This window comes from Actinia tenebrosa, unplaced genomic scaffold (assembly GCF_029948245.1).
Source record: "Actinia tenebrosa isolate PJP-AT-01 unplaced genomic scaffold, QUT_ActTen_1.0 PGA_scaffold3__52_contigs__length_22856419, whole genome shotgun sequence".
Lineage (NCBI taxonomy): Eukaryota > Metazoa > Cnidaria > Anthozoa > Actiniaria > Actiniidae > Actinia > Actinia tenebrosa.
In genome coordinates this window covers 12,825,439-12,839,804 of record NW_028292580.1, presented here as the reverse complement: position 1 = coordinate 12,839,804, position 14,366 = coordinate 12,825,439, and the positions used below count along the sequence as shown (strand labels likewise).

General features: G+C 37.6%; 1 protein-coding gene across 2 annotated transcripts; it reads left to right on the top strand.

Annotated features, from left to right (window-relative positions):
- The first annotated feature begins 118 nt into the window (after nucleotides 1-118).
- LOC116286940 (tubulin monoglutamylase TTLL4) lies at nucleotides 119-14,182 on the top strand. Of its 2 annotated transcripts, XM_031693536.2 has the most exons (22): nucleotides 119-1,731; nucleotides 2,134-2,436; nucleotides 3,206-3,316; nucleotides 3,696-3,772; nucleotides 3,887-3,976; nucleotides 4,400-4,504; nucleotides 4,940-5,022; nucleotides 5,240-5,368; nucleotides 6,169-6,294; nucleotides 7,116-7,214; nucleotides 8,125-8,172; nucleotides 8,279-8,365; nucleotides 8,619-8,732; nucleotides 9,347-9,416; nucleotides 9,781-9,813; nucleotides 9,969-10,040; nucleotides 10,727-10,804; nucleotides 11,303-11,372; nucleotides 11,544-11,614; nucleotides 12,092-12,171; nucleotides 13,570-13,633; nucleotides 13,715-14,182. In XM_031693536.2, the coding sequence occupies exons 1-22, from the start codon at nucleotides 1,206-1,208 to the stop codon at nucleotides 13,772-13,774; spliced, it is 2,496 nt and encodes an 831-aa protein (XP_031549396.2). In that variant the 5' UTR covers nucleotides 119-1,205; the 3' UTR covers nucleotides 13,775-14,182. The 2 variants fall into 2 exon arrangements, with proteins under 2 accessions (XP_031549396.2, XP_031549397.2); XM_031693537.2 differs by lacking the exons at nucleotides 12,092-12,171; nucleotides 13,570-13,633; nucleotides 13,715-14,182 and adding an exon at nucleotides 11,980-12,075.
- Nucleotides 14,183-14,366: the final 184 nt, after the last annotated feature.

The window sequence follows — 14,366 nt, the reverse complement described above, 5'->3', positions numbered from 1 at the left end:
CGACACAAAGGAGGCTACGTCTCCTCGCGTCTTCTAATTTGCATTTGCATTCGATAAATACTAATGAAGCAAAGGGCGCTTGTGATTGGTCCATACTGTTGCTAAGGGTTTCTTAGTCAAACGGTGCTTTTCTTCAGATCTGAACATAAACCTCCAAGGTAAACACGGTTGAGTCCATATTTACTTTAATTTTCTGGCTCAAAATTACCAAACTCCATAAAATTTGGTTGCTTAGAGCCCAAAGGATAAACCCTGAACATTCAATTATCGTCATTTTCGCTAAGCGACTAATTTCTTAGCGGATAAAAGTCGTCGAAAGTCCAAGAATTTGTGCCATCTTGCGAGCTCATTTGAACTTTCTCGTTCATGTTGTCCTTTCAAGATTGATTATCCAGCTGCTTTTACGAGGCAACACAACAAAATAACATTGCTATTGGATGAGTTATTTCTTCACTCTTTAAAGGATAACGAGGATAATTAAAGGAATTTTTGCTGGTCGTTTGCTACGTCACTTCTTTGTTCACAAGATCAACCAGCTTCGTGGGATTTTTTCCGTCTACAGTCAAGTCGAATCATTATCTTCTCTGCCGTTATTTGTACTAAATATCTTATCTTATTTAGTTACCGAAGACAGAGAGAGCATTGTTGGATTTGGACGCTTTTTTGTACAGCCGGAAATATTGTTGTTTGGAGCCAACATCATTACAAGAATTGTCTGAAGGCAACCGTCTGAAGAAAAGAATTTTTATTGGAGTATTAATTATCTAAACGATACTCCATCTTTATTCTTATTGAAGCTGAATTTCTAAGGGACCGTGGTCATCCTATGAACATAGTCTACAGATTTGCGACCTTTGGAGGAGAAAGATTTCAAAGATTTATTAACAGACTATTTTGGACAAGTTTTGGTTAGAGATGTCGTTGTTTGTGGTCGTTAAGAATGGCTTGCATTGTCGCATTTAGGTTAATCCCAAAAACATGGAAATCTGTTGTTGTTGTCAAGTACAGAGTTTGGCCTACGCACTCAAGAACCTTTAAACGGACAAAAGAGATGTTGTCTGCACACTTCATGGGATAATTCACCTTGGATTGCCTTACAAATATTCAAATTTCGAGATAACCCTTAAACCCGTGAAAAACACCTTATGAATGACATTAGTTTTAGGATTATTGAAAAAATTAAGATATAAGAAATAGATGAAAACATGAACAATAAACCAAATTGGGAATCTAGTCTAATAGCAAAATTTGGAGAGCTTAAAGTAAATTCCAAACCTCCTACTGGGTTGCTAAGGGAAAAGGCCAAGCCGTTGCTGCTAAAACCAGAATCTGAGACAGTTAATGGATTAATAAAGCCAAACTTTGTACCTCACCCCCCTCAGGGGCCTAAGAAAGCAACATCTGTCCCTTCGCCACCAGTTTGCAGTCCTGTTAAAAAGCCAACACCCCCCTCAACAGCTAAAACCAAGGGTACATTTAGGAGAAAGTATTCAAAATCAGAAGAAATTTGGTATGAGGACAGAGTTTCTGGAGATGGAGAAGCTTCTAAAGATGATGACATTTACAGTGAAAAAGACAGTATTTTAGAAAGACAGCCTGGTGATGGATGTTTCTCCGACATAGCTGAAGAAGATGAAGAGGATGATGATGAATGTATGAATGATGATGATGAAGTTGGTGATGAAGAAGATATTGATTATGATTGCGATGGTCTTGAAGAAGAAGAGTTAGGTGAGTGTTCACAATGATTAGAGGCTTTGCAGCATCATGGCTGCCATGTTAGATGACAGGAACAATACAATCGTTTTACATAAAAAAGAATTTAGTTTTCAAGAGCAAATGGATTTTATTGTTCTGCAATCTAACCACAGGAAGCCCAAGCAGTATTATGGGCATGGGCACATGTTGGTGCAAAACCTCTATAGCTCTATGTCACTGGACAATATGAGTGGTCAAGAGTACCATGAGCCTAAGTGGTATTTGGCTGGGCAGTTTAGGTCAAACATTGCATTTTTTTTGCCATAATTTTTGTCAACTACAGAAGAAAATTTATTTTAAAAAAATGTAATTCTCTTGTGTTTTTATTTCAATTTTTCCCATTAAAGTAGATCTTATTTTTATTATATACTGTAGAAGACTTCTCAGAAAATGATGATGATGACAATGCATCAACTTGTACTGGACTATCCAGAACTCCCTCAGCCAGATCACGCACATCAAGTGCAAAGATCAGCATAAATAACTTGAAATCATCCTCTGCAAGAACTCGCACAACAAGTGCATTTGGTGGCAGACAGGTTACCACAGATGTGTCTATTAAACAAGCTAATAATAACTGGGTGCAAGATGGACCTGACGATATCAAGCCTGCACTAACTCCCAGTTTGTTTGCACATATACCACCTACTATCTATTTCACCATCGAGGGAGAGAAAGGTAATAACATATAAAAATTAATCAATTCAATTAATTAATTGATTAAAATGAGTAATAAAAATTTCAGAAATTTTTATTTGAATAATGCCACAATTAAAATCATTGCTTCTCAATCAATTTAGATTGGATTTGTAAAAACCTATCTCTACCTCTTTCTTCTATCTCATTTGCCAACATATTAAAATGTTAATTGGGTGTTAACTATTTTGGGAATCAAGGGTGACAGGGCGATAATGCACTTCACCATTTACGTCTGGGGTCACAGATTCTTATTCCCAGACTCGTTATCACAAAGGAGTTTATTAGGGCTCTACCTTAATTTGAGGTTTTTTTTAAAGGGTATGCAGTATCATCCCTCTGCAAATTCTATAGTAGCAGCGTAGAGGCTGCTTCAGAGTATCGATAAAATTTAGAGGTTTTAAAGGTTGGCCATGATTAAGTAGCACATGTTGTGCTGTTACAGTAACACTTTTCTCTTAAATAATATCCACTGAACGTACAGTACTTGACTACTGTTTTTAATTCATCGTAAACACTACTAATGACGAAAGTCATGGCTGATTAATCAGCAGTAGGCTATCAATCATATAGATAAATCGCTTAAGTATGGTTCCTTAAATTACTTTAGTTTATTTACTCCAAAAAAATTAATATTTGATTGTTGGTAGACTGCCTTTCACAACCTTTCACTTGATCAGAGTGTAAATGTATGACTACAATGTATATAAATCTTCCTCTTTTAAAAATTGTCTGTTTTTTTTATTCAAAGTTGCTCCACTACCTCATGAGCTTCGCAAACTCTTAAGATGGAAGATGAGCTCAATAACACCAAATGTTGTGAAGCAGTGTATAGCAAGATCTGGATTCAGAGCAACAAAAAGTATGCGTTACAACTATTATAATATCTTATACCACTGACGATTGCATCATGGCTAAAAATAACAGTCATCCAACAGACAAATTCTATCGAAACTTGGCACTTTTCTGGCCAAATTCTTTGAAGGTCGTCGTTGCAGCTTTCTTAACTCAGGTCACCTTGACTGGTCACATGTTTCAGATCAGTCCAAAGTGGCTTGTTATCATGTCCAGTCAATCGTGAGCAACCATTATTTTTATGGCCACTACCTTAATGACTGGTTGCGTTTTCTTACTGATTTTGTTTTAAAGTTTGACATTATCAGCTACAATGTAAGCCATGACTGATTTCCATGTCTGATCACCTTAACTTGACATACTTTTCTCCGTTGAATATTCTATAGGACCCAATGATTGGTTAGGTTATTGGGGTAAACACATGAAAGGTACTGCATTCAAAAGTATCAGGGAACATCAGAAGGTAGGTATATACTTTTGACAGCTGTAATCAAACTGATCATCAACTGTAATTATCCAAACAATAGTGCTAATGTATATGTGATGTTAAATTTCTTAATTATCATATTTTTTCTAGGTCAATCATTTTCCTGGAACTTTTCAAATAGGCAGAAAAGACAGGTTATGGAGAAATATATCAAGGCTGATGATCCAGCATGGAAAGAAGGTAAGGAATATTCTCTCAGGGTTCCTATTGTCATGGCAATAGAATAATATGTGTTATTGGGAATGTGGTTCGGGGGGATCTGAATATCTGTTACCAATTGGAGGAATGTCCACATAAGGAAAGTTCAGGGGATCCTTAGACTATGATGGGTGGGACAGTCTTTTTGGATAGGGGACAGCATAGGCCAGCCCTGCATGTTGATAATGATGGACAAAGATGATGTTGTAATGATTATGGACAGTTGATGATACTAATGTTGTGATAATATTTTGATGATACGAGATGATTATACAAGTACTGAATTACTGTACATGCTACATGATGAAATTGATACATGATGATGATAACACAACATAAGTGATAGGTGATGATGATAATACAAGAGGATACTTATACACATTCATTTTATCAATTAATTACTAGGAGTTTGGTTTTCTTCCACAAACATACTGCCTGCCATATGATTTCAAGCTTCTCAAGCGAGCTTGGGATGAGGGTGGTTCAAGGCAAAAATGGATTTTGAAGCCAGTGAGTCAAAAATTATGTTTACTATAGATCATCCATTTTGTTCTTCCTTTCAAATTCTATTGCCAAGTACTTTCCAATTACCTTCATGTACCCTGTCTATCTACACTGTATCTACTCCATCTCTACGTACAGTATAAACCATACCCAGTACTCCTAACACCCACCCCCTCATCATTCCTCTATCCCCTCCTCTCCATTTCCCTTTGATGGAATTTTTCATAATTGTTGTTTTGTCCATTGTAATAGATTATTTTCAAAATTATCTCGAATGTGAGACAACATGAAAATCAAAAAAAAAAAAAAAAAAAAAAAAAACTCCAACAAGAAAAGTCTAATAATTTTAAGAAGGGTCCATTGGATTAGCAGGGTGCTTGCATTTACACATGTGACATGATTGAAACTAAATAAATTTGTAATTTTGGTTTTGTTTAACAGCCAGCGTCAGCTAGGGGTATTGGAATTAGGGTCATTCATAAGTGGTCACAAATACCACGAAAAAGACCAGTCATAGTTCAAAGGTCAGTCATTTAATAGAGATCCTTTTAGCTTAAGCACAATGACATTTTCTCATTTCAGAACCACGTGTCTTCCCCTAGATAATAAGATTAGTTGTTTGAGTTCCCACTTCGTGTAGAGGACAATTTAGTTTATGTAATTCAATAGTCAAACAAAAGAATTTCAAAGATCAAAAAGGAAAAATTTTATTAACAGTGTCTATCTCTTTTGCTTTCATAGATATCTTAGTAAGCCATTTCTAATTAATGGCAGTAAGTTTGATCTGCGCATCTATGTTTATGTCACATCTTACGACCCTCTTCGGATTTACATTTTTGAAGATGGCCTGGTACGATTCGCTACTTGCAAGTAAGTATCCTACAAAATATCTGTTATACTACTTGGTGTTGGTTTTGAAATGGCCTCTGCTAAGGGACCTATCACAAAAAGCGAGAGAATAGTCCATTTGCAACAAAAAGTCACGTGCTCATATATCACTTTGATAACGAATCAACTCAGCCATAGGTCCCTTGGGGAAGGCTCAGCTGGATGTCAAACAAACTTTAAATTGCTTCATATCTTGAAATCGAAAGTATCTCATTAAGGGAAAAAAAGTATTTTGAAAAAGTTTTGGATACGACATAGAACTCCAGCAAAAGTTATTTAAATAAAGGAAGTTCAATTTGTTATTCCATCCAGTAACAGTCACGTGATTATTTCCTGCAAATGGCTTATTTACCTGTTTAGAAGAAAAGCGGAGTTTCTTTTTTGTCAAACAACAGAAAGTGATGCCAGAGTCTCACGTTTTAGATCGAATTAGAATGACAGCAAATGCAGTGAAAGAATCCGCATAACCTAAAGACTGAAAACGCCTTACAGCACAGCTGCAGATAAAATAGAATAACCGCGACATTTCTTCTCATCTACTTATCTATAATTGCTCTAAATTTGCAGAGTATTAATTTGAAAAAAGTAAAAATCAACATGTGAGTTGAGCGTTGTGTGCATAGAATATTGAATGTAGTGGTAGTGTGTGTGCGTGAAAAGTGTCCCCAATTAGTGCGAAAACGCTAGAACGACTAGACACTTAAAAGTGATTTTTTAAAATTATTTTTTTTATTTTTCTCACCTTCTCACCCAACTTATACCGAATACTTTACTTCTATTAGGTATTCTTCATCAGTCAAGTCACTGAGCAACAGATTCATGCACCTTACGAACTACAGTGTGAACAAGAAGAACGAGGGTGCATACCAGCCAAACTCTGATGACACTCTTTGCCAAGGACACAAATGGTGCGTATAACTAAATGAATTTATAGCATAGCTACGAAATAACGCGCGCTCCAATTGGCTGGCTGACCATTCCTTAGCGTGCAAGCTGCTGCACTTTCGCAAGTGTGAATGATCACTTGATGTTTGCGCTTGAAAAAGACTATATTTTCACTGAAGAAGCGCTCGCCGCATAAGCAATAGAAAGTGCGCCTTCTTGTGAGTGTGCTGTGATATAAGCATCCTGGAAGCTGTAAGGCATGAGAGAAGCAAGCTAAGAAACATCAGACAAGTAATCTCTTTGCTGCTAAAGGTTCTTTCCATCCACGGTACAAAAGAAAAAGCAGTCATTTTTTATTAAAAAATTATAGAATATTTTTTACGGTTTTGTATAGGTGCGTCTTTTTCTCCTCTGATATGATAACGGTAGGCACGAAACAGCAATATGCACGATACGTCTCAATGTCATTTGACGAAATACAGTGCAACTCTCGTTATAGCGCACACCCTTGGGACCGTCACTTGGTGTCCGTAATACCAAGCGCCGCGACAACGAGAGTTGATTACGGTCATTTCTTTGCCAGTATTTTTTCACCGAGAATTTTGCTTTTGCCCGTAATAGTGAGGTGTCCGTGATATCTGGGTGTCCGCAAGTCGAGAGTTGACTATATTGAATAATCGCGTGAATGACTTTTCTCAGGAAAAGTAAGGTATAGGCACGTTCGTATTTTGTACGAGCTTAACCAACTCCTGGACGATACGTGTTTAAATAAACAATTGATTGATTGATTGATTGAGGCATTTATATTAAAAACTGATAATGTTAAATTTTCATGTAACGACAGGAGTTTGAAGTCTCTTTGGGGCTACATGAAGAAGTTGGGTATAAACCATGCAAATGTATGGGAAAACATTAAAGATATCATCGTGAAGGCCATTATTGGGTAAGGTTTTGTTCCAAGTCCCCATAATGTGATCTCGGCTCGGGCGTGATGTTTTTCCATCTGACCACGTGTCATTACCTAGAGTATCATTTCTTTGTTTAACGGATGCACTCGTTTGCACATAAGAATATGAATATAATATGGATACAACTCGAACAGTTAATGTTATTCTCAAGGGAATGACACGTGGTCTGAAATGGGACAACATTATGCCCGAGCCGAGGAAGTCTATATACTGTAGATAATGTCGTTAAATACCTAGCCAAACAAGAAAACATGTTCCCAGAAGCATGTTTTGTTTTAAAATTGTTTACTAAAATGTCAGGAGATTTCACATGCGGCACGGATACACGAAATGCTTCTCCCGTACTATAAAATCATATTTTTTCTCGAAAAACGGAGAAACATCGAGGAAACACACGCTGTTGATACAGGTTTCCTGGTTTAACTGGTAATCTGCAAGCGGCAGTAAGTAAGTCTATACGATAGTAAATAAGTCATAAGTCATTGGCTAGCATATGGATAAAGGCTAGGATAGATAAATGCTAGGATATATTTGTCAAAACGTTTTTTTATTTGCGGTTGAATGAAGAAAGAAACGAATATGTGAGTGAACAAATTAATGAATGAATGAATGAAAAATTCATTGGTTGAATAAGAAAGGAATTCCTTGGAAACACACGTTATTTGCCTTTTGTGACGTCAGTGCGCGTGCTCGGCAGTAACGCCTGAAAATGGTCTTCAGACAATTCTTCAGAAAACGCCTCTAAAAGGTCTTGAACCCAGTACGTTTGTTTTCCCTTCAGAATCTATATCTGGGGGGAGAGGGCGCGGGATTTAAGACAAAGAATGAAAACGAGATACTTACATTATTGAATAATAATTTATTACGGCATTATTGGTTTTTTAGGTCTGAATCATTTGTTAACATTTTAGTGAAGCAAAACGTCCGAAGAAGGTAGGTTGATGTGTAGTTCGTCGCGTGGATGTACCGCTTCTATTGACTTTCAAATGTCATCTGGAAGACGTGAAATAAAAGTTGTTTGAAATGTAATTTATCGTAGATCATGTTGTCATGAGTTGTTTGGCTGCGATGTAATGCTGGATGAAAACCTGAAGCCTTGGTTATTGGAAGTCAACATTTCACCCAGGTTTGACTACAGTATTTCTCTTCTCTTCTCTTCTCTTCTCTTTTTCTCTCTTTTTCTCTCTTCCTACTCTTTTTCTCTCTTCCATTCTCTTCCTCTCTCTTCCATTCTCTTCCTCTCTCTTCCGCTCTCTTCCTCTCTCTTTCTCTCTCTTCCTACTCTTTTTCTCTCTTCCTCTCTCTTCCTCTTTTTGCTTTATCAATACGTTTATTTATCTTTTTATCAACACTTATACATTTACACCTGTGTTTCTCAGTTTGCATTCCAACTCGCAATTGGATCGAAACATCAAAGGTCAGATGATCAAAGATCTTATGAACCTTGCGGCGTTTCGTATCCCAGAAAACCTTGTCACCACCACAACAGCCAGGTAATTTACACAAATGTATAAAATAACTGTTATGAATCTCGCGTTCTGATTGGATGGGAGCGCGTGCTTTATGAGAGGACACAGCACGCGCGCGCAATTTTAGTTGCATCATTCCTATTCAAAAAAACGGTTATTGAAATTTCTTTTTTATAAAAGATATAAAAAACTTGCTTGCTGTGCTGTGTGGAGTTATAAAGCACTTGGGGATTGGCAAAACACTCGAAAAGTGTCGAGGAGCACTACGTTACGCATTGTGCTTCTCCTAACACTTCTCTCGTGTTGTGCCAACCATCCGCGTACTTTATGACTGCACACAGCACGCGCGCGCGTTTTCTATTTCTTCACCATACCATGTTTTTTTAGCTTTTTAAATCTACTATCCAGCTTTATCAATTTTCTTTTATTAGCTGAATATACTCCTCGAAAAATCATTTTTGAGTCCTTGAATAGTCCTTGAACCAGTGAATACCTCAACACGAACCCTGTCCCAACCAATCAGAAGACGAGATTTATAACAGTTATTTTAGAATGTTCAGAATCACTGAGAAGAACTTCGTTCATTATACTCTTTATGCTTTACCATGTTTTAATTTTATTGTTTTCGTTGTTATCAGCACCAGTAGCCTCAACCTGTTCGTACAAGACAAGGTTGGTCCTGCACTGTCTTCTGATGAACGGGCAAAGGTAATATAAACTGATACATCTCTATCTCCCACAGGAAGCCCAACTGGTTCCAGTCTGGGATTTGTATAAAGCAATGCTTGGGACTTTGTCAGCCTGTGTTTGCTTTAGTCTGGTCTTATGATGGATAGGATATATGATGGATAGCTCACTAGTGAAAAACGTTTGCGCAAGTGCACATGGCATGTGCAGACGTTTTGGACTCATTTCTATTTTTTGTACTTTACCGTCAACTGTTGCCACTGCCAACGGAAATATCCCCGAAAGGTCCAAAACTGACTGTGTACTGTTTTATATTCTCTTGGTTTCCTAGTATGTAGTATGTTTCACAATATTCTAATTAGTGTTTTTATTGGCTTCCTCTCAGCATGCATTCTACACCAAGAAGAATATAGATGAGGTAAGGTCGATGTTTATGAAGTTATAATCCGTTAGACGGACGCGTAGATGCATACAAGGACGTATGCATTAATGAACAAGTCAAGCAGCAAACGAAAGAATTATTCGGAAGTATTATAATTATAATTTTTCTTAAATATTATCTTCATCCTTCAGAGAACCAAGCAAACGGTTTTAGACATCTTGACGCCAAATGATGTTAGGATATTAGCAGAAACAGAAGATGAGGTACGTAATGGTCAAGAGAAAATTGTATTGGGATTCCTGCGTAGTTTGGGATACCTTTGGTTGTGCATGCGCGCGCATTGTACTGTGAGGAGGTCGAGTCGACCACGAGCAAAGAAAATAAACCGGTGTCTATGTTAATATGGTCTTCGGAATTGTTCATTCATTCGTTTACACTCTAGCGTCATATACTCTGAGCTTGGACGTTACTACCACTGCCACTGCCACCACCACTACCACTACCCTTACCACTGCCACTGCCACTACTACTACCACAACCACTGCCACTACCACTTTCACTGCCACTGCCACTACCACTTCCACTTCCACTTCCATTGCCACTACCACTACCACTTTCACTACCACTGCCACTGCCACCGCCATTGCCACTACCACCACCACCACCACTACCACTGCCACTGCCACTGCCACTGCCACTGCCACTGCCACTGCCACTGCCACTGCCACTGCCACTATCTATCCACAAGTACAAGAATAGAACCAGTGCCCCGACCTGTATCAGTGAATAAGGATATGAATAAGAATAATAGTATTCTACACTACGCTACCCTTACCACATCTTTGCATATTCAACCTATGGAGACTTTGTGTTTAGTGATGCCTTACGTTCTTTTGTGAATGGTTGCACTGCAATGATTAACAATCCATTTTTTCTTCTTATTTAACAGTATAATAGACGTGGTTGTTTCCAGAGGGCGTTCCCTTCAATGGCTTCTCACAAATATCTGAAGTTTTTCCAAACGATTGTAAGTAGAGAGGAGAAAAGTTCAGCCCGTGGTTTATATCTGTGAAAAAAAAAAAAACCCGGGGGAGTTTTCACTCGGATCTCTAGCGTCCGTCTGTTTTGTCATAGTTGGATAAAGCGTCTCGTCTGTAAACACTTCAACTTGTACAGTCAGAGGGAGGCAAGCTTTTGTAATCGAAGCCTTTATCCAGTTTTAATATGCTATTCCAATATGGTTATGGAACCTTTATTTAAACAGGGTGGCCCATTCAGCTAAAAGCTGGTATCCAGAGGGGCCCTGTAAAATACTAGATTAAGCGTTAAAATACTTGATGTAGTATTAAGAATAGAGCTTTTGCACCGTCATGTGGCGGCAGCCATGTTCGATGACAGGAACAATTGAACTAGTCTAGGAATAATTCAGTTTCTTAGGGGAACACTACTCTATTGAATGCTGTACGTCAGTAACCTACTGTTTTTAATATTCCTTAATATACCTGTTGTAAATATTCCTTGACAGAGGTATAATGATGTTTTACTCGATGAATGGACAAGAAAGTACATGAGAGAAGGCAGAAGTACTCTATTAGGTAAGACAATAAATGTGCATCAAAAATAGAGCTATTGTTTTTACTCCTGCTACTTATATTTTCCTGTCTTTTACCATGGACTGTTTCTTTGAAAAATGGGGCGGTGCGTTGGAAGGTGATGGAGAAAGGTTGCATTTTGATTTTTTTCGTAATTATGTTTCTATATCAAAGGTGTGTCACTTCTGCAAGCATTAACAGAACAGAAAATACATGTTGGGACAACGAATGATCCTGCACATCAAGTAAGTCTTCATGGTGCCCACGAAAAAGACGCACGCTAATGGGCTGTCTCAAAGTCTAGGGCATCATCCCCAACCCCCATGCACCCCCTGGAAAACAGGAAGATTGTGCATGTCACTGCTGTGTTGTCCGTGCCGTGCCGTTGGTGATAGTTTTCTATCTATGTAATACCATACCTTTACCGTGTCATATAAGTGTCACATGAATTAGAACAATCATGGCACGGCAACGGTATGGAAAATACAACATCAGGCTAGAGTACTCTTTACATCCAGGATGTACTTAAACACCTAGAAAGTGTAGTTGGCGGTGCCTATATAACGTGAAGGATATACTTTTAAAGTGTTATTGTTACTTGCTATTGTAGTGGACGTGTCCTCAGGGTGTTTCATACAGATCATTATCATCACCACTAGTGGGTGTAGTAGCCTAACGTGAAGGATACATTTTTCAAGTGTTTTTGTTACTTGCTATTGTAGTGGACGTGTCCTCAGGGTGTTTCATACAGATCATTATCAGCACCAGTAGTGGGTGGAGAACATGGAGTGTTAAAACCAAGGTAATTGAATAGCGTGTGACGATTTTTTAAATTTTATTTCTTAGAATAAGAGGGTTTTCGTGCCGTGTGCGTGCTGTAGAGTAGTTTTCGTATGACTGTTGAAAAGTCGGTGCCGTATGCGTGCCTTGCCGCGACCGTGATGTTTCTTGAATTTTGATTGGGGGATTTTTTTCTCGTGCAATCTACATCTACCTACTTTTTCTTCTTGCACTTTTCTACTTCTTGGCAAAGGATGCACTCTGCTCCTGTTAATTCAAAGGCAAGACAAGATCTCTTGGTTTGTAGAACTCGACCTATCAGGTACTTGCACAATGCATGCTGTTCTCCTCACTTATCATATTTTTCTTTTTTCTTTCAAAAAGAAAAGAAAAGAGAAACGGGAGTGTTCGCTGCTAATGTGCTGTCTCCCATGGCTGTGGTTTCTCTGGTTTTTCAGGCCTTTTCCCTTGAGATTCAACTTATAATTCTGTTTGACTCAGTAGAAAAATTACAGCCACTCTCTGGAACTACTAATTCTCTTCTTATTTTCATTCATTTATTCAATTTTCCTTGGAATCAATGAATCTCAGTATTAATTATTGTCTTACTCTAATTTCTTTTTCCTACTCACTGTCTATATGCACACAGTAGTATTGTGCGCAAAGCCAAATCATCTCACGCCAGAGGGAGATTTTCTCCTACTAAAATATCAAGGTACTGTTGCATGTAGTGATGGATATTTTTTATCAATATCCCTGCATGTATATACGCCTTCAAATCCTTAGAATCCTTAGAAGGTACTATTGCATGTAGTGATGGATATTTTTTATCAATATCCCTGCATGTATATACGCCTTCAAATCCTTAGAATCCTCATAAACTCTTATTCTTTATCTTACCTTTGAATACCAAGGTACTATTGCATGTAGTGATGGATATGCTTTATCCATATTCCTCCATGTATATATACACATTCAAATCCTTATAGAATTCCGTTATATTCTTATTCTCTAATTCAGTGATGGTTCCTTGTCAGTTTTGTTTAGCAGTTATCTCAATCTACTTTTCTTTTCTTTTGTTTCCACTGTCTTGTTGGAAGTACTAGGAAACTCAGATTTTCTCCAAGGCAAAAACCAAAGTCAGCTCCTCTGAAGAAAAACGCTAAAACACATTTTGAAAAGCCAAGAGCTTCAAGGTCTGTCATCTTCCTTCCTTCCTTCCTTCCATTCCATTCCATTCCATTCCATTCCATTCCATTCCATTAGAAAATTTCCACGAAAATTTTCTTTTCAATGAAATCAATTTTCACATAGACTCTCCATAATATTCTTGTTCCGAAACAAGATGGCTTCCGTGAAACCCCTATATTGATAAACATGAATGACCATGTTTTTTATCTTTTATTTCGTTCTTAACCAGCGCATCAATGCCAGTGTTACTTCCAAAGATCAAGAAGAAAGCCAGTAAGATGAATCTACACAAGGTATATATGATTATTTGTAGCTCATCACGAGACAATTACAAAATGTCATGATTCTTATACATTTCTTGGTATTCATTTTAGAATTCAACCGCTGTTGAGAAGAGTCGCAGCTTCAGAATGAAATCCAAACAAACTATATGACTAGTACAGGGGAGGAGGTCGGCGCGCAATCCACCCTACCCCTGCCTCCCCCCGATACCGTCCAAAACTCTACTCGAGGGAGAGGAACCGTTTGTTGCGCATAACCATGTGAACTGTACAGTTCTCTCCTGTCCACAGAAGAAACTGATTCATGACCTAATAGAACGTCTTCATCGAACGGTTTTCGAACGAGGTCGATATATTTTTAATGAAAAAGAGTAATACAGAATGTTATTTAATAACCAATTTTACATATTTTAGGAAGTATTTTATATAAATATATATATTCATAGTGTGACAAGCTAAAAAAGTTTTTGAGTGTATAGCTAATTGCAAAAATTAAAAAAATTAAAAACATAAATATGTACAAAAAACTCGTACGTTGTAAATAAATGAGATATAATAGAACATGTCTTGATTTCGAATATATATATTTTAATTGCCCTAATTCACTATGACGTCACTGCTTGTTTATGTGGGGGATAGAATCGCCAAATCCAATAGAAAATTCAACAAAATTTGCTCCTAGCGAAACAGTTTAATCTAAAATGGTCTGGTTTTCAGATATAATGTGTTAATATGTACTAAAAAA